Consider the following 27846-nt stretch of genomic DNA (forward strand, 5'->3'; position numbering starts at 1 on the left):
CCACAAAGTTCTTAAAGTCAGTCAAAAATGAAAAGTTAGGATTTCTAACATTTTTTTTCTAAGTGCTTAAAGCCATTTTGTTTGACCATAGAAATTACTTTTATATCCCTTATATTTTAACTAAATTTCCAAACTACCTTTTTTATTCTTTTAACCCTAAAATTCAAACACTTATTTTCAACATAAGCACTTTTATCCAAACACTCAATTGCTTATTTATAAAAATAACTTTCAGCCCTTCAAAGTTTTAAAAACACTTCATACATAAAAATTACTTTTTTTAAGCCCATCCAAACGGGCTCTAAAGCTCAATAACTACGTTGCCAGCGTAGGAAAGGATTGAACCGCTAAAGTTGGATGTTTCCCTTTTTATTGTCCTAACAAAATAGGACTTGATTGATTATAGATCCAAGATTAGTTGATTTGTCCTTTACCATGGCAAGTATTGGACGGACGTGGCAACAACGTTATTTCGTTGTGCATTATCTACTTATAGATGGTGAAATTGTTGCCGGTTAAGAGAGACTCCATGATTGTCCATGAAAGTATATGACAATTAATCGTACCAATAAATTTTAGATATCAAATGATTATACCAAATTAAAACTTCATATATTGGATAGGATTCTTGGAAACTTTAACCAACAATAAATTTTCCAACACAAAGATAAAACAATCAATTAACCTCTCCTCCTTCCCATCACCACACACACAAAAAAAAAACGACTATAACAATAATAATAACAATAACAATAACGTCTATAATTATTACCAACACTCGTAAAGTTTAATATCAACGCGTAGTCGAAAATAAACTTCACCCTCAAAGGCATCGGTCATGATAGTAGCAATTCCTCTAGTCATGAAGAAATCACCAGTGCCACCAATTATTGAAATATCCCTAGTTTTATTCATCAATGGATCAGCTCCAGCAAAATTAATACTCCCTTTATGTTGAGTTGAATTAAAAACAAATGAAAACCCTAGCCATGCAGTAAATATTTCCTTTTTATCATAAATATAAAAACCTTGTGCTCTTCCAATTGGATTTGAATGAATATTATTATTCAAAGTTATTGGATCATCAAATACAACTAAATTTCCAAAATGATTTTGTCCAGCCAATTTTGTAAGATTACCCCATGCTGGAGCTCCTACAATAGCTGATGTTGCATTTTTGGCATTTTCACCATTGTATATTATGTCGTGGAAATAAAAACTTAGGGTTTTACAGGGTCGATGTGCGCGAATTATTTTCGATGATTCAACTATAGAGAAGTTAATTATAAGGAGAAGGAAAAATAAAATAGCTATGGAATTTGGATTCTTGGATGCCATTTTGAAAAGAAAAAAAAAAGGTTTATTATTTTGGTGTGAATTGTATTTTAATCTCATCTCTTTATATAAGGATTTTTTTTTGTTATTTGTTGGATCCAATTGTTATGATGTGACATGAAATTAATATGGACCAAAAATTTCAAAAGCTTGGCTTTTAAGGGATCTAACTAATATTTCCATGTATATAGTACAAGACGTATAAAGTAAGACAAATTAAAACGCATGGGTAGTGTTCTTTTCCTTATCTTCAAGTCTATGTTAATATAATCTTTTCTTGGTAGCTACAAACTAACCAATAAATTCAAAATAACAAATTCAGAATTTAAAATTTATAAATTTTCTATAGTAATCTTAAATTAATATACTATAAAAATAGCTAATCAATGAAAAATCAAATATTTCTATGGATACTTAGTAGACTTCTTAATGCATATATAAAATTTGCATAAAAAGTAATTAATTCAGGTGTACCCATAAATTATACTAAGAGGTGATAAATTAGCTCATTAAAACATAATCGGCCTATATATTTGTCATCACCCGAATCCAGGTGTGATGGCACTCATCTCAACCCACCGAGATAAGTCAGCCTAAAACTCAACGGAAAGTAAATGCGGAAGTAATTGAGATAAAGCAAGGTTTAACTTAGTCAAAAATAAATAAATAATCTCAAAATCCCCCAAGACTGATTGTCACGTGTACAAGCCACTAATACATTATCGAGGTACGAAAGAGAATACAGTCACAATGTCTTTGTCTCTAGAATAGGACTAAAACATAATAAAAGAGTAAGAGGTGTCCACTAGATGGATGTAATAGCTACCTCAACACTCGAGATGATAGCCTCAGACGTGGTAGAGAACACTAAGAGATCAAGAAGGTCCAGACTCACAATCTACACAAGTGTAGAAGCAAGGGGTGAGTACCAAACAACACGGTACTCAGCAAGTGGATAACTAAAACTAAGCAAAGCTCAATAAATACAAGTACTCCTATCCTTCCAACCGAACCTCCTTAACTACAACCTGCATAAAACCAGCCCAACTCTCCACTTGTACAATAATAACAGTAATACAGTCCACGAATACTCATCAATAGTCTCATCAATGAATCATATCAAGTCAAGTTCAGCATATACAGAGCAATAAAGGGGTAAACACGAATTCACACATATCAACAAAATGCGATGAAATGCAATGAGATGATGCATGTCTGTCCTATCGGTACACATCCGCTGAATTACAGTCCGGAACCCATGGGGGATATTTCTGTCCATGTAACCTACCACGGAGCGTGTGGCCCGACCCCTTTGTTTCATAATACCTGCCACGGAGAGTGTGGCCCGACCCCTTTTATTTCATATCATTTTCAATCTCAACACAATATGTCAGAACCAATGCAATCAATTCATGTTCATATAATTCACGATAATAACATGACAACAATAATAATTTTTCCTATCTCACATCAACATAGTCATTTCACATGTCCAAAATAAATCCACAATCACAACATATCAATTCCACCAATACATGTCATTATATCACCATTTTATACCCCTCATCTCCATCTTTAAGGCCAATCATACAGTCAATAACCCAATCTAATTCTCATTACTTTCCAGTACACATAACACGAAAATACAAGCATCTACAAGCTTAAACTGAGGTTTAGAAATTTACTTGCCTTAATTAATCGAGCAATCACTTCGGAACTTGAGCCTTCCCTTTTCGTTGGACCTCCAATTCAACGTAATTTAGTCAAATAAATAACCACAATAAGATTTTGAAACTAACAACACCCATATTATTATATGTCTAGCCTAGACCCAAAACCTACCCAAATCTATAATCAAGTTCCTAATGTTGATGTCAAATAACATGTCAACTCTCATATTTCCAAATTTTAAGCCTAGGGTTAGGTTCTAATTTCCCCCAATATCATAAATTTAATGGAATTCAAAAAATATAATATACCTAATATTTAATTATCTATCTCAATATATCAAAATTTGGGAACTAACTCATTCTATGTCATTGAAGACAAATCTGAAATTTTCTTTCCGATTATGTTCAATCATGATAAAATAAACTCACATGTCAAATTTCAGCTAAAATGGATCGTTATTCGACCCCCAAATCAAGATTTTATATGAACAACCCTAGAGTCATATTTTCTTATTTCAGCATTGTTTCTCCACCAATATACCCTAAAAATATGTTCATAATCACATGAAAATTTAATGGAAAGGATGAGAATAATTACCTTGACGCTTTGGAATAAAAATCCATATTTTTCTGTTCTCCTTTATTTTTCTTTTCCCCTTTCTTTTCTTTCTTCCTCCGTATTTTTTTTCTCCAATTTTTGTGTTTGCGTCGATGTTTTCGTTACATCTGGCATTAAGCCATCAGATTATATATATAAATATATAATTATTATTATTATTTTTTTTTATTTTTTTTTATTTTCCAAACTAATAAAGATTTACAAACTCTACTAACCTATTTTAATAAGTATAAGAAAAGTGGTATTAAATAAGTTAACACTTTAGCCCATCAATTAAATTAATTATTTAAAATCATCCATCAACTAATTAACCGAAGTTATCGAGTGATCCAAATAACTCATTAAAATTTTACGGAAAGGTTCTCGTATGAAAGGAGGAGGACTCGTTCTCAAAATGACCTAACGGGTCATTACATTAGCTCGGTCAAATTCAATCCAACAACCCATAAATAATTTAGTAGATATATATATCTACCCATTTAGTCAAAATATTTCCAAAAGACAATTTTTGTACATTAGGGACATCCTAAATCTTTAAATAAAAGATAGTGACGGTGTACAATTCAACACCATGCACTATAAAAGGATTTAATTTTAGTTGAAAACGAAACGTAAGGATTAATGATTGCAGATTATTGACGCAGGAACCTTTTCATCCAGCTTAATACGATATTTATATAATGTCGTGAGCAAGTAACCGACCTACTAGCAAAATACGATACTTGGACAAATTAGAAATTAATTCTCTGGTAAATATTATTAGAGATTACTTTAAATATCCTTTGAATTACTATAAACAGCGTGATATTTTAATTTGTTATAGTAATAAAAAAATTTTAGACAAATAATATCGTTATTAAGAGATTTATTTGACTGTGCCGCTACAAAGAAACGTAGAGTGAGAATTGTTGAATATGACTCAAATAATACTGAAGAGGAGCTACAATATCCATATTTTATTTTTCCATTTATGTTCTAAATTCTAACTATTCTCTGAATATAACTGCATATATACTTGCTTTCGTTTTCTGAATATATACGTATAGAAGTAAAAACTAATAATGCGTAGATATAAAAATACTATATAGTATTTATATTTTATAGTTATTTATTCAAGTTCCACACTTTTTCCAAACACAGTAAAATTTGTTTGGTGATGTCTAAAGTCTAACATCAATTAATTTTCATTATCTTCCGCTGATTGGCTTGAAATGAAAATTAAAATAATGGAGTTTAAGTTGTATGCATCAATAATCAAATGATGTATTATTTCTGTGTTTCAATTTATATGGTATCGATCGTTTGAATTTTTAGAGTTAAAGTTTTTATTTTTTATCGTAAATTCCAACATGAAATTTTGAATAGAATTTACATATTTGAAAACAACATAAAAAAGAGTATTAATCACAATAATTGATAATTTAAATATTTTTTAAAAATAGGAAAAGATTAAATTAAAATAAAACTTGTTTCTCTTAAAATTCGAAAGATACCATATAAATTAAAACGAAAAGAGCACACAATTAAGTTACTTGTGAGATAGTTATAAGTAAATTGCTTGATAAATATTAGTTGATAATGGTAAAAGTAATAATAATTGTTGGACTAATTAATAATATGGTGCAATATTATTTACTTTAGGCCAAGTGCGCATTTTTTTTAAAGAGAACTCACACCATTAAAAATATATCTCTACACTTTTTATTATATGCATCTTTTAATTTTTTTTTTTAACTATCAATATTGAACTTTATTTGTACACTCAAAAAAAATTCTCTTTGAAACTAATTTAAGTTTCATCTATCACCACAATCAACAGATTTTCCCCTTAAAATAAGTTTCACGTGACCCATTATCACGATTCATGAGTTAATTTTTGATATTTACTATGTACCACCCACATAATCCAAGATACCTTTGACATGATAAAGGTAGAAAATAGTCTATCGTTATCACTCAGCTCTTGTAAAGAAATATTATTGGAACCCATAAGTCTCCTAATTGGAAACAACAACTTTTGAAAAGGAAGTAGTAGTAGTACACGGAGCTAGTAAAAATTAGGTATCCAAATCCATTAATTATGAAAACTTAAATCTAAAGATAAAATCAATATAAAATTAGTTAAAAATGAGAATCTAAGTGCTAACCACATTTTTACTCATTATTCAATAATTATGACTTCATCAAACCAATAATAACAGAAGCGGTCTTAGTATAATTAATTAGGTGAGCCTGCCAACTTGTGTCTTTGTCAATTTCACCAACCATTTTCATAAGAGTTATTGAAATTTGAAGATATATTGTTAAATGGCAGAATAGCGTGCAAAACTCTCATACTTGATTCTAATTGTCAATTGTTCATTCAATGTGAATTATTTGACCAAAAAGTGTGTGATAATAAACAGAGGCGGATCTGTGTAGATTAGAGGGGGTGCCACGTTATTCGGTGGTTTTGATTGAAAATCTGTATATATGTGTATATTTGTATATATATTTATATGGAAAATATAAATATTAAACGTGGCACCCTTAGAAATAATGAGTCTTGTGGTGCCAGTAGTTAAAGTTTAAGGTTTAACACTATAGAAATGCAAGTTCGAGCCTTGCTATGTAGGATGTATTTTCTTCTTACTTTTTTTTTTAATCATCGTTAGCTAATTTATTGTAAAAAAATTGTGAAAACATAGATTATAATTCTAGACCTTTTGTAAGTAAAATCTTAACTAACTCAATAGAACAAGTCTAACTTTTATATGCAAATTTGCTAATAAATATAAGTATTATCTTGCTTTATGTTAAAGTTTTTTTCATATATAGGTTACTGTTCAAAGCAGCGTGACACCCAGAGATTCAAAATTCTGGATCCGCCTCCGTGTGATATACATAAATAAAGAAAAGATGATTTCAAGCTTGAAAATTAGACATACGTTGTTACAATGAGATAATACTCCACATTTCAATTTGTTTGTCTTACACTTTTCTTTGTAGTCTGTTTCAAATGAATAGCTCTTTTCTTTTTAGCAACTTTTAATTTTTTAATTTTCACTATATGATATGTTTAAGACCAGAATATTGGATACTATCTAATAGCATTCATACAACTTAATATCCATTTTAAGACGAAAATACCCCAATCCTTCAACAGCATCAGTACTAAATGTTACAACACCTCTAGCCATAAAGAAATCTCCTGTCCCTCCAACAATACTAAGGTCCCTAAACTTTTGTTCTATAATATCTGCCCCCATAATATTTAATGTACCACAATACTCACTTGAATTAAACACCAAAGTATAAGCAAACCATGCATTATACTTACTCTTCATGTTATATAAATAGAACCCTTGAGCTCGCGCAATAGGTGTTGACACCAAATTTTGATCTCTTGTTATTGGATCGTCGAAAACTACTAACATCCCAAAATTGAAATCTCCTAGGACGTTATTAGGAGGGTTTGACACATTTGCAGATGTAGCATTTGCAGAATTTGTTACATTGAAAAGGATATCATGGTAATAGAGAACGAGTCGTTTGCAGGGTTTTTCGGGTTTTAGGGTTTTAGAATTGGCTATGAGAAAAAAAGAAGTGAGTATAATAATAAAAAGGATGTTGAAATAATAATAAGATTTCTCCATGGTTTAATTGTTGAGAGATTTAATTGTCTTTGTTCAAGTTTATATAGTGCAAATTAAAAGACAATATGATGTTGTTATATTTAGTGATCAAGAATATACTTTAGTAGCTTAGTTCAATATTTGGAGAAAAAATTATTTGTTTGTTTCTATGGAAGACAAAGTTAATTAAGTTGTAAGAACACTTTTTTAAATCATGTCTAGAAAATTCGCAATCCGACTTGTTTTATTTAGTGTTTTCATACTTGAATATCTTATAGATATATAATATATATAGTAATAAAATATGTACTCTTTCAACAAGTAAGACAAAGCTGCAAGGCTGATTATTACACAATTTGTTGTTTTTTTTTAAAATGGGGGTGTTTATTACCTACCACATTGTTGATGCTAAACTAAGATTATAGGATTGGCATTTTCCCACAATTCATCAATTTTTGTTTCTATATTTTTGGTTGCATGACTGGTTCAGTTTGCAGACTTCAATTTTTTGAGTTTAAGCTTTGAGAAACAAGAAATTCATAATAGAAAGTATTTTCTCTTTACAGGTCTCACACAACGTAAATCTGGGTTAGTAGAGCCTCTAGGTTCAACTTATAGACTTTTAAGATTATGGTCAAAATATCCTTTTTGAGTAAATTGAAAAAAAATCTTATGAGAAAATGTTAAACCACAATCTAAAATTTTATAAGTTATTTCATACGTCAGACGATAGCCTAGTACTGTTTTATCTATAAATTGAGTTTTACACCCGAGTCTAACATTATCGGAAAGTGTAATTTCCGAGGGCTATATTTAAAACTAGTGACAAATGTAAACGATGGCCTAAAAGGGGAATAATTGCATTAAACCAATTGAACACGAATTAGTTAGGCCAATAAATTCCTGAATATATAGCGCCTACAAGCATGTAAACTTAGACCCAGAATCATACCATAACAACTTAGGCCCAGTTAGTTATTGTATCAAAATTGATCATGGAATATGAAACTCTTTATTCACATAAACTTAGCCAAACTCATATTTGCGTTCAATGAGAATGGATAAGAAGCTCGTGGTATTGACATGAGGGGCCAAAGATGCTACTCCATATTTCTTGGAGGGAACTCCGGAAGAATATGAAGCGCATGGATGTGGGAGAGCAATACAAGTGTCGTGGTAGCAACTCAATTCTTGCACCTTAAAATCTAGATGAGGAAAGTCCATATAATTAGACAACAGAATTAAGCTTTATGTTATTCTATCGTGTTGTTTAACACGCGATAGGAGGTTAGTTACCATTTTATCAAGTTATCAATCAATGCTTGTTATACACGTTTACCTATAATTACCTTATAAGTGACATGATCGTGTAAATATTAGTCAATGTATAAAACTTAAACTCATTATACATTGCAGTTATCAATCTATTTACTCTCTATCGCCACAGCAAAATTCAACAACAAAGACAAACACTGATAACATTAATGCAAATGCCATTTAGCAAATAACTTGAAAGAGTTGGAAGTTTTACAATAACAGAACAAATTTCATGTATAAAAAGCCTAGAGTAGTAGCATTGTACTGTACATTGAATACTTAAGAAGCTTGATGAATTGCTAGCAAAAACGACGTTTATTCTGAATCACAATCACCGTCTGATGACTCTCCTTCCTTCAAAGAACTGAGAGATTCTTGAGGTAACTGGCTGCGATACTGCTGCACCACCAACACCGATGCTGTAGTCGAAAATTCTGGTGATGTCAATAAGTTTCCCAAGGATCCTAATTCAGGGCAGTCACTCTTTTTGTTCAATGCTACAACTACTTGTCCCTCGGGCATTCTGCCAACCAGAAACAGATTGCAACGATTGTACTCACGGATTGCTTCTATAGTCCCACGAGCATCTTTCACGATCCTCTCCTCAAATTTGATCGATCCATCTATTGAGGATTTTTGCTTCACATCAGCAAGGAACTCTTCATCATCAGATTGAGCCTCGGGGCTAGTGTTGTTATTCATTTCCACCTTGACACTTGTCCCGGTAACCTCAGGGTCTACTATAAATCGAACCACAACCAAATTAATGCCAGGGTGCTCAGCAATGCGTGCACCATAAGCAAGTGCTTCGCGATCATCATGGCCACCGAAGAACAAGGCAGTCACCGAAAAGTCAACGTTACTTGAGGATACATGAGAAGCTCCACCGAGACCACGGTCTACTAATATGCCAACTGAACATGGTGCATGCTGAAGAACTCTCCTGTTCACATGCCTAAGTTCGCCTCGGGCTGTTTCCAAATGACCATCGAGTCTCGGGTGCTTATGGAAGGGAAGAATTATCATTGCAACCCTTTTTCTCTCAGCACTAGCGACTATGTCCTCGTGCATGTTGTTCATAGGAGAGATTGCAGTAGTTGGTCGAATGGACACCTTACTCAGATTCGAGAATGTCTCGAAAGCTACAACAATTTGATTTGAGTCTTGCATCTGTTCGGTGTTCCAAAAGGGCAGTCCATTCTTTTTAGCCTTGTGGACCATCAGAATTGCAGAGGATCTTTCTGAAAGCTCCATGAGGTGCATTGCGTAGACACGAAGCCCTTCCCTCTTCTCAATACCCCGAGAAACCTCGATGAGATTGAGCATTGCAGGAATGTTCCTTGTGCTGTGGAAGCAGGTCAAGATTCGGAGCTGTTTGCTCGTGTTTTTCCTCTCTATAGTTCTGTGTTTGTATGCTGTCACAGCCAGTTTTGCTGGCTTATATACTGATATCACTATAGGGGTCGTGATGAACGTCGTGAAGAGAGCCATCAACACCATGATGGCAAATGTCTGATCATTAAGTACCTGCAAAACCGATCATCAATCAAAAAACGATACTTCAAAACTATTAGTAAATCCAAAATGAAGGAAGTATAATCAAGATGAACTTACTCCTCTATCTTTGCCAATGTTGAGAACAATGAGCTCTACCAAACCTTTAGTGTTCATCAAGAAACCGAGAGTTACAGCCTCTTGGACGGGCAATTTGCACAGTAGTGACACCACAATAGTGCCAACAATCTTCCCAAAACATGCCGTAACTATTACTAGAACAAGAAGACCCCATGATTGAGCCCCTTGAATGGTGGCTACGTTCGTTTTCAGTCCACTAGACACAAAGTACAGAGGAAGGAATAGACCAGACACGAGATCCTCAACTTTTTCCACCAGAGCACCCGCGAAAGGCCCTTCCTTTGGGACAAGAACTCCAAGCACAAAAGCCCCAAACAAGGCATGAATACCAATCATGTCAGTTACAAATCCTGCAGCCAAAACAGCTGCTAGTGTAGCGCACACATATTTTTCATCCACTGGCTCACCCTCAGAACAACGTCTAGCCATCCATTTGAATATACGAGGAGCAATGAATATGCAGAGTAGCACGAAACCAGTTCCACACAAAAGCACCCACAACGAAATAACAGGAGAACGGCCAACACCTGAGAGGGCAATAGCTAGAGCGAGTAGAATCCATGCAGCCACATCATTGACTGCTGCAGCAGACATCGCCATTTGACCAACATCTGTTGTTAAAAGCTTGAGTTCAGCCAGGATACGAGCCAACACGGGAAAGGCAGTGATAGAAAGGGCTACTCCCATGAAGATCAGAAAAGGGCCTTGGTTAACTCCATGAGAAATAGTTGCCCGGAGAACAAAGGATGTCCCAATTCCTAATGCAAAAGGGAGACTGATTCCTGCAAGGGCAATGCTTAGAGCTTTCTTTCCAGTCCGACGAAGGGACTTTGGATCTAGCTCAAGTCCAACGAGGAAAAGAAAGAATAGTAGTCCGAAATTAGCTAACGTATCCAGTACTGTAAGGCTCCTCGGTGGAAATATAGCGTGCAGATACTTCTGGTTGCGTCCTAGAGCAGATGGACCTAGTAGAACCCCTCCCTATCAAAGTAAAAAATCGGATCAAGTCAATTTCTTGCACTAACTAGTACCAATCAATGTTAAAATTGGATGTTCTTATGGTGCCACAACACAATTGTAATTCAAACATTCTTCCAGGATATCACAAATCATTAATATAAGAAAACTCAACCAAAATAAATGGTTTAGACTCATAACTAGTGGCGTGTATCCAAGAAAGTTCATCTCTAATACATTCCCTGTAAAATTCTATGTCCTTTGCATTCCCACAGTGTAACAGAAGTGAAGAAGTCACGACAAAGTACTAAAGATAGCATGACAAAACATTAGTCGAATCAGAAGCAGAATGGAGTAAAATTCATCTAAAGTTCTTTATAATTTTTTCATTGTGATGTTAAACAACTGCTCAACTTCTCCATCAAGATTAGATCAAGTTCCAATTTTTCTGGAATAAATGGTCTTTAGGTTGGTTCTTCACTGTCATTTTCACCATCACCAGCATATTCAAATACTTTATGATTAGTTAAAGGCATCAATAAGCCTTACTTTAATGGCAAATCACCAAGGTATCTTAACAGTTGAGAGAAAAATAATAAGGGACCATGCGTTTTGAGTTGATAAATAAACTAACAAAAGTAACAAGAATACTGAACTTTCAAGATAACAATATAAATATACTTTATCAAAAGATAAGCAACATATATATATATATATATAACACCAATCATTTTATCCCACAATGTTTCCTAAAAGAGTGCAACAACATACTTATTGGAGAAAATTGTAAAAACACAAAGTCAGAAATGTATAACTCAGGAAATGGGATGAAATAGTGAAAATTAGAGAAACTTAAGGAAAAACTAGAGTTACGTACTTGTGCTGGTGAGAAGTAATAAGTATCCGTATTTTAAATAAAATACAGAATATGTGTGTGAGAGTATTTGGTAAAATAATCGAGGTACATCCAACTATAGTTTATTGGAGAAAATTGAAAATAAAAAAATAAAATTCAAGTAAACGAATTGAACTACAGCATCTACCTAAGTCTTGGTGGTAGAGTTACTCATGTATTGTACTGATGAGAGGTACTAGTAAGTATTCAAGCGACAAATGTAGTATATATTGTCAATGGATTCAATTGAACCCATCATTTTTATTAAAACACTACGATATATAAAAAAATTGAATTCATAAATTTAAGAGAACTACGAGTTCAATAGTATCGAACCCATCAAATTTAAATCTCAAATCTGATGCAATAGTCAAATTACCCACAAGTTGATACAAATACCACCAGTCAACACACAAGTTGACTCGAAAAAACTAGTCAAGATACACACAAGTTAACCTGAATACCACCATCACCACAACAACATACTCATTATAAGTGTGGTCTTACCCCATACTCGTACTCGTAGAGATAACGAGTTTGTTTCCAATAGGCCTTCGGCATTTCAAAGGAAATACAGAAAGGAAAGCATTAACAACAATGAACCAATGCAAAATGAAAAAAACAATACACAACATACATAATAAAGAACATTAATAACAACAATAAAATAATGAGATAATTGAAACAGAAATAGAGATAGAACACTTACAACAATCTCAGCAATGACTCTAGGTTGTCTCAATGGCCTTAGAATATAAGCAAGAAGTCTAGTAAGCACAAGCACTAAACATATTTGAACAATGGCTAAAGGAAGTGCATAATCCAATGGATTATCCCCTTGAAATACTCCATTAGAAGTAGCTTTCATAGGTGATGGACACTTCATAGTTCCATTTGAAGCCATAATAAAACAACCCCACTTAATCAAAACTCAAAAAGATTCAATCTTTATCTTCAATTTCTGCAAATTTTGGACATTTTCAAGAAAACAAAAACAGAGTTAGATGAAAAAATAGTGTCTTTTTTTTCTCCTTATATAAATAGAATTAATGAAATCCTAATTAAGAAAAGGATTTATCCTAATCCAATGCTGATTACTAAATTAAGGGGAAAGATTAATTTTTGCTATTTTTTTTCTCTCTTTCTTTTTTTAATTTATTTTTTTCCTTTTTTAGACCCTAGTACAAATATGTGTGCATGGAGAAAATTTATAGAATATAGAGCGCCAGATGCATTTAATTATTTTTTCTTTCCCGAGCAAGATATGTTTAATTAGTTTTGAAATCTACAAATAAATATTTACTTATGAGATATTTTTATATTCTTTCTCTCCGGTTTATATTATGTGATATTTTAAAGTCTTATATTTAAACTAAACTAAAATAATAAAATTTACATAATGAAGAAGAATTGTTAATTTTTTCTTTTAAGTTTATCCTTATTTAGATAAGTGAGTATTTACATAATCAAGGGAACCATATTAAATAGGTAGTATTTAATTAGGATAATTTACTAAAAATACATCTTATCCTTTTAGGGTGAGTGACTTTTTCAAGGAGTGTGTCCAATCTAAAATATAACAGTACAGTATGCAAAAAAAAAGAAAAAAATACTTATTTCCTTCCTCCCATTTTTTTTTAATAGTTGTTATGAAATATTAGAGTAATCATCAAATATTTTTGTTAAATTAACCATTAAACTTTTTCAAATTTTTTGTTTACACTGTTTTTTTTTGAGTTCCAGAGCAACCCATAATTTATGCTGCACTTTTTGTTCTAAGCACTTTGAGATAACCTTATTGTATAATAACTCACAAATTACATTTCAATCTATTTTGATCCGCTTCAATTTTTACATAATAACTCGCTCATTTGACATCCTATATCACCGCATTACATTAAAATCTTAATTTGGCTTCTTGTACATAACGTGGCAGACCCAACTCCCACCCCCAACAATTAACAAATGATACAAAAACCAAACTCATTTACTACCACCTTATACGTGTCTTCATTTATTTTATTCATGCTTATTCATATTACTCAAACCTTGCCACCTCAATGACCCTATAGATTCCTTCCTAATTATTCGCATCATCATGATCTATTTTTCATTTTATTGGCTATTAATTTGAATTCGCGTTAAATAGATTTATTAAAGAGTGTAAAACGTTAGTATTTTTATTTTCAAATTTCAAACTTATAAACAAACTCCAACAAATGTATCATACCATCGTGAAAAAAAATAATTTTAAATTTTGAATTCGACTCTCTTTATATATATACTTATAAATTATATACGAAAGTAAGATAAAAGAGCGAGCGAGAGAGAAGAGAGAAACCTGAATAGTCTTGAATAATAATCGAATATTCAACAAGGCCTACACTATTGCCAGTATTTCTTGACGAACTTTTAGAAATCAAAAGAATTTGTTGTAAGGGAAAGATCTTACTCTATGAGTTGAATATATCCTTATTTTTTGGAAGATGACAGAGTGAGGGAGAAAACAGGAAAAGAAAAGTTAAATAATGAAACCAAACAAGAAAAGAGAAAAGAAGATTGGCTATTTATATCGCTATCCTCCATTCATTTTTATTTGTATATTTTAACTGTACACACTTGTTAAAAAAAAGATCAATATGAATATTAATTGATGAATAGTTTTAGATATTAGAAAATAATTTGAGAAATAAGTAATTAATATTGAGAAAAAAATAGAAAAAATAATTTTTTTTGATATATTAAAAATGATCATAATTAAAAATATTATATTATAAACATTATGAAAAAATAAAAGTGAACCAATAGAATAAGATATATGGTTATATATACTCAAGTGACACTAGGAAAGAAGATCCCCTCTACTTGAACTATTTATGAAAAATCATAATTTTAATTAAGAGAATATCTGTATGTAATTCTCTATTGAATTGGTAAGAGATTTTTAAATCTGTCACTAAGTGAAAGAAAGTAAATGAATGTTAGAATAAGTTAAGATATTATTATTTATTCAAAAAAAAAAGAGTTTTAAAAAGTTAAGATATTACCATTAGTGCTTTTAGGAGATCAGATTAATTATATGCAATTAACCATTACAAGAGAGAATTTAGAAATGTATTAAAGTTCCTTTTTTTTCTTTTGGTAGGGATGATATTGAAATGCTAAAATTATCTCTATATGATTTATACATTATGAATTAGAATTGTAAAATTAATTACTGATATTTGTGTTAGAATAGACCATCTATATTATCTTCTTTTTGGGATGTGATTCCCTTCTCTTGATCTTACGTGAATACGAAATGATTTGTAGAATATAAAAAGAAAGTTGTTTAATGGCTGGCAAATGTTAGAAAAAGAAGCAAGCTGCATGTTTTTGCCAGTCAGTTTCAAGAGCACCTGCACTACTTACTAGGCTATTGAATTGTGAAAAAAGAACACAAGAGGCTACAAAGTTCACATTATGCCTGTGGACAATCTTTAAGTAAATTAAACAAAGTTTAATGCAATTAATTAATAATATTTTTATTAAAAAATGAAAAAATCTCACGTCAATTATTAATGAGATCGATGGTCTTCTTATAAGGTTTGGACAATTATTCTCCCTTTGAGCTAGCATTTGAAGTCTGAATTAAATTCAAGACCTAATTTTACAATTTTAAGTAAGAAATGTCAAATCGGAGCAACTAAAAGTTTGATTAACACATGTTAAGTCTTTGGATTGCGCTCGTAGATGGACAAAGGGACTAAATCAGACCATATGTTATCACCCCCGTTACTTTTATATTCGTCTTGCCTAACTATAAGCTTTGATATCAGTTATTGAATTAAAATAGGTGTAAAATATTTTTAACGTGATATGATTTTCGTTCGTCTTTTAATCAAATTCAATATACAATACTCCTATATTTTTTTTCAAAAAAACTCCCACTATTAATAATACCATTATAACTTATATCTTTTAATTATTAATATGAAATTTTATTCACACGCACAAAAAATAATTAGGGCAAGCATTAATTAATAAGTTTATTTCCATGGTCAAGCCTTCAACTAAAAGTCTAAAAGTATACATGTGATTTTCCTTGAGGAAAGCCCCCCCAAAAGGTGAGATTAAAGATATCTATTTGTTCACAATAATGTTTCCTGTAATAACTTAAATAAAAAGAATTGATATAGCTTTGGAATTCAATTTTCTTTTTACATGTATGTTAGATCTTCTTTTTTTAAAAAAAATAAAAATTATATATCAATTGTTCGATTGTATTTTTATTATTTTTATGAGGTTAAATTAAAGTTTTTTCAGTATTTAAATATAAAAACACAAGCATGCGGCAATTATTCATTTTAAGTGATATGGAGGTCTATGAAAAAAATTGTTGTAAAGTTTTATTCTATGTCGTTGATCCTATCGTTTATCTGTCTATAATGGTTTTATCATAACTCATCCGTTAACATTAGTCGGTCAGATCACATAGATTCAGGTTCAGTTTTGCACCGAGAAAAAAATCAATAAAATTCTCTAACAAATCATTTGATACTAGAGATGGAGATATCCCGCATAACTTGAATATGCAGGGCAAAGCTAATTGGTTCATTCAAACACTTATTGTTAGAAAATTAATTACACTACACATATTATAGAATTAAAATTATTGTTATGCAGAATCTATTGATACAAGAAATTCCTTAGAAAGAGCTATTATCACAATATTGAGCTATTAGAATGTGAAACTTACGAGAAAATAATACTCAATTCAAATGTATTTTTAACTATTATCTCTACATAATAAAAATTGAAAACCCAGAGATTTTTGATCGATCCTTCCTACTTATTGTCAACCAAATCTTCCTTTATAAGTTGTCTCATTAAGTTGTTCACAAAGTAATGATTATAAACTTGTAATTTCATGTGCATGTATCTTTATTCAACAAGTATGTGACGATATATATTAAAATAAAGTGATTTATAGAACATGCAAATGGATAGGCTCGTGAGTCTTTATAATTAATTGCATGTAGACTATAGTTATAATTAATTAATCACGTGACTGCAACCACATACTACCTTTAATTTTGACTTTCCAGTTGTTTTAAATTGGATTATTAACTACGAAAAGAAAAAAAGATAATTTATCAAAGTTTATGTTATTTATGTTATTAATTAATATATACCAAGGTTCACTAATCAACAAGTACAGATATAAAGTGTAATTAGGAAACCAGACACACTATGTGGAGTAAAATTTCCATTTTTTACATACAATTAGATATTGATTACAATGAGCATTGGACTAGGGGTGGACATGGCATGGTAGATACCGAATACCATATCAAAATCAAAAAATTTAATACTGTAGTTTGGGTTTTATGGTATTTGGTATGGTATTTCGTATGCATTTTTAACAAGTTTGGTATTCAATATGGTATTTGATATTTATAAAAAAAATATCGAAATACCGAATACCATATCAAAATATATAGTTACATAAAATTCATATATATGTAACTATATAATACTAGCAAATATATAAAATAGTAACTAATTATTTAGATGTTAAAATTTTGATTACTCTATCTTTATTTAAATGTTCTTTTTGGGTGATTGTTTAACAAAGAGAATTTTTTGTATTTTATTTTGAATATTTTTTTACATGTATAAGGTATTATTATGATATAATTGAGACGTTTTTTGAAAAGCCAAAATCATAATTGTTTATTATATGAATATATGTAAGTTGAAGACTTGAAGTTGATCAAATTATGGTAACCGATTTACCGTACCGTAAAATATCGAAACCGAACTTTAAAATACCAAACCATATCGAATTAATTTGATTTAATAATGATATAGTATTTTTAAAAACCGTAAATTGAAATTACCAAATCAAACTTTTCAATACCGTACCATACCGTGCCCACCCCTAATAATACTGTATATGTCACTTTGCCCAAAGTTCTGTTGGGCCAATTGAGTCTACTAATTAGGCCCAGTGGAACAAATAGTATTATTCATTCCAGTCATCGAAAATTATAGTTGTTGTTTATTGGGAAAATTATGCAGATAAGCAAATATATATTAGTTAATTAATTAATATAATTATAGTTTAATTAATTACTATTTGCCACCAACTTACAATCATAATTACGTGACCCACGTCCAAAATTTGTATAATTCGGCTCTCAATTGTATAAATACAAAATTTGTATAATTCAGTTTCTAATTGTGTAGATCCAGAATTTTTTCTAATTGTATAAGTCTAAAATTTGTATATGCTTACCCTAGCTTGTATATAATTATCATGTTGATACATTTGATTTGTATAAGTTCTGAATTTTTTTCTAAATATATAAATACAAAATTTGTATATACTTACCATATTTGTATATTGGTAGATAATTATACAAATGAAAATATCCATAGCAGACAAAACTATAGCTATGAAACGTAATTAGACAAATTGTAGCTAAGAAACATAATTAAGATACTTATAATAACTATTTGTGAATTTTTCTCTTGTTTATTTTGAGGAAAAAATTATTAAAACTATTTTTACAAGATTCCTTATGATCAATTTAGTCCAGATCAACTTAACTATTAGATGGGCTGAATTAATATGTCAAAATAGACTTACGCGAAATTGAGAAATTATGTTTTTATAGGCTAATTTTGCCACTCCTAACTTAAACGCTTTAGTTTCTTTTAACTGATACGAATTACAACTACTCTCGAGTCTCTAAGTACTCGTATGATTTACGAAAGATATTTTTGTTTACATGTCTTGATGAATGAGAATTATTTACTTTAAATCTATTGATTTTTATTACCTTCATTATTTAATATCTTTAATTTTATTTGTTTCTTCATTAGTCTACTTGTTGAATTTCCGTATTGTTCTTCTTTCTTTTCATTTGTTTTGAACCGAGCGTCTATCGGCAATAACCTCTCTTTCTTATAAGATAGGGATATAATTTTGGTACACACTCACTATCCTACTCAAACTCTACACTTATGAGATTATATTAAATATATTATTATTATTGTTTAGTTAATATTTTCAATTAATTGGGATATAATATGAACATGAAGTGGAAGTTATTACACTAAAAATTAGTTTGTTCGATATAACTTAGCAAATATCGAGTATCGTGCCACGTCTCAACCTATTTTGGAGTATTATATCTTCTTTTTTTTTTAGTCAATTTAAGAGAAATTTCTTTTAGGAAAAATGACACAAATATATCCCTTTTTTTCCCACCCAAATGCACTCACTCAACCACAAAATTTTGTTTTCCACTAAAACCTAATAAATATAGTTTCTTTCTTTCAATTTATGTCAAAGTATTGGACTAAGCATGATGTTAAAAAAAGAAACTTTTTAAAATTATAATTATAAATTATTCATTAAAATAAAATAAATATTTTAAAATTAAATTTATTATTAAATATAAAAAATTAATATTTTTCTAAAACTGATTAAACGTGATACGATATTACTTAAATAAGGACAACGAAACTAATAATCATTAGCCAAGAGATGCATAATACAAGACATGAGTTACGTTGAAATGAATACATGATTCATATAATCGATATCTAATATAAAATAATTTTGTTGATTAAATTGGAGAAGTAATTCGACATGTGATTTTTAAGATTAATTAAGTCCCTTCCTTCAACCCAAAGGAACTAAACATGTTTGATATATTCACATTCATTGCTCTTTTTAGATTTTGCATACTCTTTCGGAAATAATAATTAATATAAATATTATTTTATTAAATATTTATATTAATTAATATACCGTCTTAGTTTTTTAAAATAATTTAAAAAATAAATAATTAATGTTGAGTGTAAAATAGAAAAAAAATTATAGCTTTTTTAATATGTTAAAAAGGATAAATAAAAATAAAAATTTATTTTTAAAATATCAAATAAGTAAAAGCAAAGAGAATATTATTTATTTATTTATTTTCCCTTTTAGGTGGTATAAAGTAATTGGTTACACATGTTAAACCAGGAGAAATTAAAGTTGAACCATCAATAGTGGCTCTGCAATTTTTTCCACTAATTCTACTAAAATAGTAACATGTTCTTTTTTCTTCCTTCTTTTTTTTGGCTGAATTTGATTTCCACCGTTCTTTTGGCCTATACTATTTATATATATTTTCATCTGTTTATGCACCTAATAAAAAGCAAAAGCAATGTACCTTATATGAATATTATTCATCTAACCACCCCATTGAATAATAATAACTTGTCAGTTTGTTACAATAATTTAGCAAGTACTATATTGCTATATATAAAATATAGACGTGCAAGTTTGAAAGATTTAATTTAGATTCATAATTTTCCTTGATAAGGATTGTTGAATATTACTATTACATCAAATCGTTTTGTTTATAAAAATTTCTAAATTCAGCCAGGCAGACCCATATAACAAACCATAAGAACATGAATCATTGAATTATATATTTTCTCCATATCAAAATAAGTGTTATCTTAATAAATATTTTTTGTTATATGATAAGTGTTCTCATAGGAATTTAAAACAAAAAATAGTATATTTTTTATCTCATTTATTAAATAGGAATAATTTAATAAATCACATATTATATTTGTTGATTTTTAATGAACATAATTTTTGCTAAGGTATTAAGCTACTATTCTACTTTTCTTCTCAACCTTTCATTATACTAATGATTTGTAATATTTTTTTATTCAAGTCTTTTGAGAGATTATAGGACCCATTATTATATTTGAAAAAATTAACAAAGGCCATAATGTCAACACTACTGTTGCTTTAGTAGTAATTAGATTCACATCATGATGTATTATTATATTACTCTAAAGTTATATTGAATAATTGATTACATATTTAAATTATCATAGGGATTTATTATATTATAAATATTCATTTACTAATTCAAACTCATGTTGACCCACTTAAATTTAGCCCTTTATTTGAGACATCAATATGTATGTGTGGAAAAGTCGATTTTTCCTCGGTTGCTATAGTTTTATAGTAATTTGTTATGGGTCAAAATCATTATGCCAAAGAAAAAATTGTTAGTCGACATTTCAGCAACATAAACTACATTTGAAACGTAATTATAAATTAATGATACAAAAATGACCAAAGTCATAAATCTTTATCATCTTGCATTATACAATCTAAGATTCAACAATGAACAACTAAATCAATTATATTGAATTGCTCCAATATTGACTTTGTTCCTTTTTTACTTCTCCCTTCGAGGAAAAAAAACACAATATACTTAATATAATCTCACAAATAGAATATGGAGAGGCTAGTATATTGTACGTAGACGGCCTCATCCCTACAAGGTAGAAAGACTGTTTCTGATAGATCTTCGGCTCAAGTAAAAATAAGACAAAGTGGTCTAAAAAAAATTAGGTTGAAGATCCCGAGATAAAATGCTAAAGAAAACGAGACAACACATACTAAAAAATGGAATAGTTATTACCACAAAATAATACGATAATTGAATTGCACGCTAAAAACAGTAGGCAGAAATGAAATAACAAGAAACTCCTACAATAATACTATGACTACTAGTATGAAAGATTAAACGAGATAACCCTCAACTACCTACTTGTCCCCTACAATAATACTACAACTACTAGTAACGAAGTTCATGTTCACAAATTTTAGCAAAAATATTTCTGTTAATTAAACATATTTCCGAGAAAAATATTTTTTAGAAAATATTTTGGGCGTACCAAAAAACACCCTTTATAGAAAATTCTTCATGTTGGCAACTTATGGGGTTATTGGATTCATTGGATACGTGATTGTTTTAATATTTTGAATGTACCTTTCTATGATGATGAAGATACTTTATAAAGACCAGAGTTTTTTTCTTGTATTATTTTCCAGTAATGTCATATATTGGATTATCTGTTCCATACACTTTGCTGAACTTCACTACATAAGAAAATGTTGAATCTGTACTGTAAAAGCCAAGCCCAACTATTATATTGATTACGTCAAACATAGCTTTAGAGACATCAAAAGCGCGTTGGCCCCCAAACTCTTTTGTTGCATGATATACTTGAAAGTAAATGGGAAAAAAATGTGCAAATGTAGAATACAGATAATTGAGATGCATTAATGAAAATATACAGGAAATTAGTATTCTACAGCTTTGCATAATAACACTAGTGCAGAAGGTAAAACTGAGGGAAATGCCAAACTATATATACATTTTTAAAACTTTCCTTTTTTGGCAATTCCCTCATTTCTAATATGATTATTATGATTTTTATACATTGTATACTTGTGAAAATTAAGTTAAAATAAGAGCAATTTTAACTGTTTTAGTTAGATTCATTTCCATCTGATGTCTCTCCTTCCTCCAAAGAATTCAACGCGTCTTGCGATAACTGGCTGCGATACTGCTGCACCACCAAAAGAGAGGCAGTTGTCGAAAACTCAGACGATATTAACAAGTTTCCGATAGGTCCCAATTCTGGACATTCACTGTTTTTGTTCAAAGATGCAACAATTTGTCCTTCAGGCATTCTTCCAACAAGAAATAGATTGCACTTGCTATATGATTTTATTGCTTCAATAAGTTCTGTAGCATCCTTAACTGTCCTCTCTTCGTACTTGATCGATCCATCGTTTGAGATTTTATCTTTCAAGCTGGAAATTACAACTTCGTCCTGTGGTTGAACCTCGGGACTGGAGTTCTGGTTCATTTTTAGCTTGACACTGCCCCCAACAACCACGGGGTCAACAACAAAACGCACCACGACTAGTGTAATACCGGGGTGTTCAGCCATGCGGACTCCATAAGCAAGTGCTTCACGGTCATCATGGCCTCCGAAGAACAAGATAGTTATTGTAAAGTCGACATTGCTAGCGGGTACATGATATGCTCCACCAAGACCTCGGTCTATTAATATGCCAACTGAACATGGTGCTTGCTGAAGAACTTTGCGGTTCACATGCCTTAGATCAGATCTGGTGGTTTCAAAGTGTCCATCAAGTCGCTGGTGCTTGTGGAACGGGAGGATTATCATGGCTACCCTCTTGTTCTCGGCACTAGTAATTATGTCCTCGTGCATGGTGTTCATGGGAGAGATTGCTGTTGTTGGTCGAATGGATACTTTGCTAAGGTGCTCAAATGTCTCAAAAGCAACCACTACTTGGTTAGAATCCGAATCCTCCCCTTTATTATTCCAGAAGGGCAGCCCATTCCTTTTAACCTTGTGGACCATCAAGATTGCTGATGACCTTTCAGAAAGCTCCATAAGGTGCATGGCATAGACGCGAAGTCCTTCCTTTTTCGCAGTTCCCCGAGAAACTTCAATGAGATTAATCAGTGTGGGAATGTTTCTTGTGCTGTAGAAACATGACAAGATTCGGACTTGTTTGCTCATGTCTTTCCTCTCTATGGTTCTATGCTTGTATTTAGTCACAGCTAGTTTAGCTGGCCTGTATATTGATATCACAATAGGAGTTGTGATGAATGTTGTGAAGAGAGCCATCAACACCATGATGGCGAATGTTTGATCATTCAGTACCTGCAAAATGATCAGTCAAAACTACGTAATCTTAGAATTAAATAAACTCGAGAATCAACAAATTAGAAGTGAAGTGAAGTGAAGATACCCCTCTGTCTTTGCCAATATTGAGAACAATGAGCTCGACTAAACCTTTAGTGTTCATCAAGAAGCCAAGAGTCAGAGCCTCCTGTACAGGCATCTTGCAAAGGAGTGAGACCACAATCGTGCCAACAATCTTCCCGAAGCATGATGTAAATATAACAAGAGCAAGAAGACCCCATGATTGAGCCCCCTGAATAGTGGCAACATTTGTTTTCAGTCCACTGGAGACAAAGTAGAGTGGAAGGAATAAACCGGATACAAGATCCTCAACTTTTTCCACTAGTGCGCCTGCGAATGGTCCTTCCTTTGGTACAAGAACTCCAAGCACAAAAGCCCCAAATAGGGCATGAATACCAATACTATCAGTGACAAATCCTGCAGCCAAAACTGCTGCCAGTGTGGCGCACACATATATCTCATCTACATGCTCCCCATCCGAACAACGTTTAGCCATCCAGGTGAATATAGGAGGACCAATGAATATGCAGAGTAGCACAAAACCAGCCCCGGACAAAAGGACCCAAAGCGAAATAAAGGGTGAACTACCATTACCTGAGAGGGCAATGGCAAGAGCAAGTAAAATCCATGCAGCCACATCATTGACTGCTGCAGCAGACATGGCCATTCGACCAACATCTGTTGTTAAAAGTTTGAGTTCAGCTAGAATACGAGCCAATACAGGAAAGGCAGTGATAGAGAGGGCCACTCCCATGAACACCAAAAAAGGACCTTGATTAACCCCTTGTGATATAGTTGCTCTGAGAGCAAAGGATGTTCCTATTCCTAATACAAAGGGGACACTGATTCCAGCAATGGCAATACATAGAGCTTTCTTCCCAGTCCGACGAAGAGACTTTGGATCCAACTCCAACCCAACCAGGAAAAGAAAGAAAAGGAGACCAAAGTTGGCTAAAGTATCCAACACTGTTAGGCTCTTTGGTGGAAATATTGCGTGCAGATACTTCTCACTGCGACCTAGAGCGGATGGACCTAGTAAAATTCCTCCCTGCCAAAACAAAAATCCAATGTCACCTCTTTATTGCGCCAGGGTTAAGTTACTAATCGGTGTTTTTATGGATCAATAAATCATGTGAGCAGAAATATACAAAGGAAATCAGAGCAATAACTCATGGTGTTTCTACCTTCAACCACCTACTGTTCAGAGCACAACAAGTTGAATTACCTGCTTGAATTAAACTTAAAGTAGCAAACTTTCATAACTGGAATATAACACAAATCATTCTATTCAGAAATGTTTCCATGCACATGAAGCCAAAGGTAATTGAGTTCATTAAAGCAAGAAATAAAGAAAGCCAAAAGCAAGAAACACTCACAATAATCTCAGCAACGACACGTGGTTGTCTCAATGGACGGAGAAGATAGGCAAGGACTCGGGTGAGTACAAGTACTAAACATATCTGTACAATGGCAAGAGGAAGTGCATAATCTAATGGATCGTCCCCTTGGAATACTCCATTAGAGGTAGCCTTCATGGGCTTTGGACAATTCAGGGGTGGTGCAGGGGTAGCCATGCTGACCTTAGTCCTTAGATAAAAAACAACTCCAAATCAACAAGAAACAGCCCAAACCTTCAAAACCTGCATTTCATGATCATGTCCAAAACCAATCAGACCATCTAGAATTACTTTATACAGAACATATCCGGGTGATAAACAAATTATAAATAGGAACTCTAAATATATTCCCAGATATGGTTAATAATAAATATGTTTACAGTAAAATATATAATCCTTAAGACCATATATTTACAGAATATCCCATGTGACAAAGTAACTCTACTTATCCATAGTGCACCAAGAGCACGTACACTCTCTGCGTACGATCTACCCTCCTCAAACCTCTTTTGTAGAATTACACTACATAGTTGTTGCTCCAGTAGCACGTGCTTAAGATGCAATGGAAATCAATTCTTAAAAAAGGGATTGGTAAAACATATTACTAGTGTTATTTTATGTCCCACTCAACTATGATACTTGACAAAAGAACTTATACTAATATCGAAAATGTTTCTCTTTACAGGGGACCCAAAGCATCTAACTAAAGTACAATTTTTTTTAAAAACAACTTTCAGGAAAACCACATATTGTGGGGTCACATCATGCTTAAAAAAAAGGAACAAAGAAACAATGAAAATCAATTTAATTCTAATTTAAGGAATCTGGAACTCTTTAAAAAGTTGGTTTTCACGTTTAAAAAGATGAGTACTGCTACTAATATACACAACAAAAGTTCCTAGCCAAATTTATAAATCCTCAAAACTCACCACATCTTTTTATGAAAAGTGCATACTATTAAATTTCCTAGTACTAAATTTTCATTGTTTCATAATAGTGTGAGAGCAACAAGGATGACCTTTTTAGTGTAAAATGAAATTTACACTATTAACTATATAAAAAAATTACTGTAGCTAATTACCTTAAACTCATAATAATATCTCAACGTCAAAACAGAAAACCAAACAAGATATGCACATCCTGAATACATGATCTACAGTTAGTTTCAAGAAATCATTGATCAAATCAACCAGGTTAGTTCATAAGTTAATAGAAAATAAAACAATGTAAGTTCTCGTTCATTCGAGCCATTTACATATAGTACTATTGTTTATAGAAAAAAGTTCAAATTCATAACAAGTCAATGCTAGCAAAAACCATATGTGAAAGAAACAAAAGTTCATAAATGAACCACCTACATCACCATGGAAACTCATTTGACTTGTAGCCAAATGCTGATATCACAAAGAACTACACACACAAAAAAAGTCCCAGAAACTCTACAATAAAACAGTAAAATAATGGCCCGTGAGAGAGCAGAGCGTACCACCCTATCATAATCACGAGTCTGTTTATAGTTACGACTATTGTCATATTCAACAAGAATTAAAAGAATCCAATTCCAAAATCTGCAAAACTACAGTCTAAAACGTGTTGTTTCCTTCTTTTTCCACGAAACTCTTCCCTGCAAATTCTACCAACTTTCTCAATTATACAAAAAAAATCCAAAATCACCACCAACCACCTTACGACAATTCTTCCCATCCAATTTTCCACAAATCGAAAAAATCCAAAAGAAAACTGGTCTTGAAGTTGACAGGTATAATTTAGACAAAAATTCAAATCATCACTTATAGGCAGAGTAAGAATTTTCACTAAAAAGATTAAAATAGGAAAGAAACTAATTTTAACCCTATATAAACAAACAGTGTATTCGAAATTACCCAGATAACCCATTTCTCTTTCTCTCTGACATTTCAGCAGTCAACATGAACTCAATATTTCCATAAAAATATACTATATTCATTCCGGATAAGTGTGAAAAAATGGTATACCCATACCTAAATTTTCAAGAGAATGGCGGAGAGAGAGAAAGAGAGAATCTGCATCTTGAAAACTTGGAGAAGTTTATAATAATAAGATAAAAAGAAGGATAAAAGGGATAAAATAGAGAGAAAAAATGGTGTTCGAGTGAATCAGTTTTTTTCTCTGAAAATTTTGGTAGGAAGGAATAAGAGATTTATATGAGAAATATTTTTGGAATGTGAAGAAGAAACAGAAAAAACGGGAGACGAACGAAAAGGAAAAATATAAAAACATTAACAGTTCCAAAGTGTTAGGAAAGGCCAACGAGAGAGGAGAGAGAAAGAGAAGACACCCATACATGGTGTTTTTGGTTCTCCGTATTTATAGAGACGTAAAAATAACTTTTGTTACCATTATGCCCTGGTTAGTTTCGTTATTTACTTAAATAAATAATTCATGAATGCACTTTTCCGAAAAATGAATAGCATATAGCAAAAAATGGGGTTTGAGTAGGCGTTTGGTCGTAGATTTTTGACATTTTTAAAATTTATTAAAGTTGGAGTTCAAGATGAAATTGTAATTGATTATATTTCTTGTAATAATATTTGAAATAAAGTTCATTCTTGAATATATTTAAAACAATTCAAACATGAAAAATGAGATATAAGTTGGTTTTTAAAATTTGAAATATAATTTTAAGTAGAATTTTTATGGTCAAACATTGATTTCAAATAAAGTAAAAAAATATTTTAAATTTTTTTAAAATAATTTTTATGATCAAGTGGGTTTTTAGTATAATTTTACCCATACTTTTGTTAAAAATATAAAGATGTCTTTGGTATGAAGG

General features: G+C 31.4%; 4 protein-coding genes across 7 annotated transcripts; all 4 read right to left on the reverse strand.

Moving 5' to 3' along the window:
• Positions 1-615: 615 nt before the first annotated feature.
• LOC129888598 (disease resistance response protein 206-like) lies at positions 616-1359 on the reverse strand. Its single transcript, XM_055963550.1, has one exon. The coding sequence runs from the start codon at positions 1336-1338 to the stop codon at positions 769-771; it is 570 nt and encodes a 189-aa protein (XP_055819525.1). The 5' UTR covers positions 1339-1359; the 3' UTR covers positions 616-768.
• Positions 1360-6707: 5348 nt separating this feature from the next.
• On the reverse strand, positions 6708-7259 carry LOC129890803 (dirigent protein 5-like). Its single transcript, XM_055966280.1, has one exon. The coding sequence runs from the start codon at positions 7257-7259 to the stop codon at positions 6708-6710; it is 552 nt and encodes a 183-aa protein (XP_055822255.1).
• A 1455-nt stretch (positions 7260-8714) lies between these two features.
• LOC129890116 (cation/H(+) antiporter 18-like) lies at positions 8715-14563 on the reverse strand. Its single transcript, XM_055965658.1, has 4 exons — positions 14384-14563; positions 12752-13003; positions 10170-11171; positions 8715-10082 (listed from the first exon to the last, which is right to left on the reverse strand). The coding sequence occupies exons 2-4, from the start codon at positions 12944-12946 to the stop codon at positions 8871-8873; spliced, it is 2409 nt and encodes an 802-aa protein (XP_055821633.1). The 5' UTR covers positions 12947-13003; positions 14384-14563; the 3' UTR covers positions 8715-8870.
• Positions 14564-22155: 7592 nt separating this feature from the next.
• On the reverse strand, positions 22156-27293 carry LOC129890118 (cation/H(+) antiporter 18-like). Of its 4 annotated transcripts, none has more exons than XM_055965661.1 (4): positions 27035-27293; positions 25014-25277; positions 23684-24685; positions 22156-23595 (listed from the first exon to the last, which is right to left on the reverse strand). In XM_055965661.1, the coding sequence occupies exons 2-4, from the start codon at positions 25209-25211 to the stop codon at positions 22384-22386; spliced, it is 2412 nt and encodes an 803-aa protein (XP_055821636.1). In that variant the 5' UTR covers positions 25212-25277; positions 27035-27293; the 3' UTR covers positions 22156-22383. The 4 variants fall into 4 exon arrangements, with proteins under 4 accessions (XP_055821636.1, XP_055821634.1, XP_055821637.1 ...); XM_055965659.1 differs by having other exon boundaries at positions 26918-27269; XM_055965662.1 differs by lacking the exon at positions 27035-27293 and adding an exon at positions 25480-25563.
• Between the last annotated feature and the right edge of the window lie 553 nt (positions 27294-27846).

The sequence above is a fragment of the Solanum dulcamara genome, chromosome 5 (assembly GCF_947179165.1).
Source record: "Solanum dulcamara chromosome 5, daSolDulc1.2, whole genome shotgun sequence".
In the NCBI taxonomy this organism is placed as follows: domain Eukaryota; kingdom Viridiplantae; phylum Streptophyta; class Magnoliopsida; order Solanales; family Solanaceae; genus Solanum; species Solanum dulcamara.

Bases quoted from the DNA above. Each gene is read 5' to 3' on its own strand.
- LOC129890118 (XM_055965661.1), bottom strand. From the start codon at position 25,211: ATGGCTACCCCTGCACCACCCCTGAATTGTCCAAAGCCCATGAAGGCT. The intron at 24,686-25,013 runs GTGAGTGTTTCT...TTGTTTTGGCAG, and splicing joins GTGTCGTTGCTGAGATTATT to GGAGGAATTTTACTAGGTCC. The intron at 23,596-23,683 runs GTATCTTCACTT...ATCATTTTGCAG, and splicing joins ATATTGGCAAAGACAGAGGG to GTACTGAATGATCAAACATT.
- LOC129888598 (XM_055963550.1), bottom strand. From the start codon at position 1,338: ATGGCATCCAAGAATCCAAATTCCATAGCTATTTTATTTTTCCTTCTC.
- LOC129890803 (XM_055966280.1), bottom strand. From the start codon at position 7,259: ATGGAGAAATCTTATTATTATTTCAACATCCTTTTTATTATTATACTC.
- LOC129890116 (XM_055965658.1), bottom strand. From the start codon at position 12,946: ATGGCTTCAAATGGAACTATGAAGTGTCCATCACCTATGAAAGCTACT. The intron at 11,172-12,751 runs GTAAGTGTTCTA...TTACTTTGATAG, and splicing joins GAGTCATTGCTGAGATTGTT to GGAGGGGTTCTACTAGGTCC. The intron at 10,083-10,169 runs GTAAGTTCATCT...TCGGTTTTGCAG, and splicing joins ACATTGGCAAAGATAGAGGA to GTACTTAATGATCAGACATT.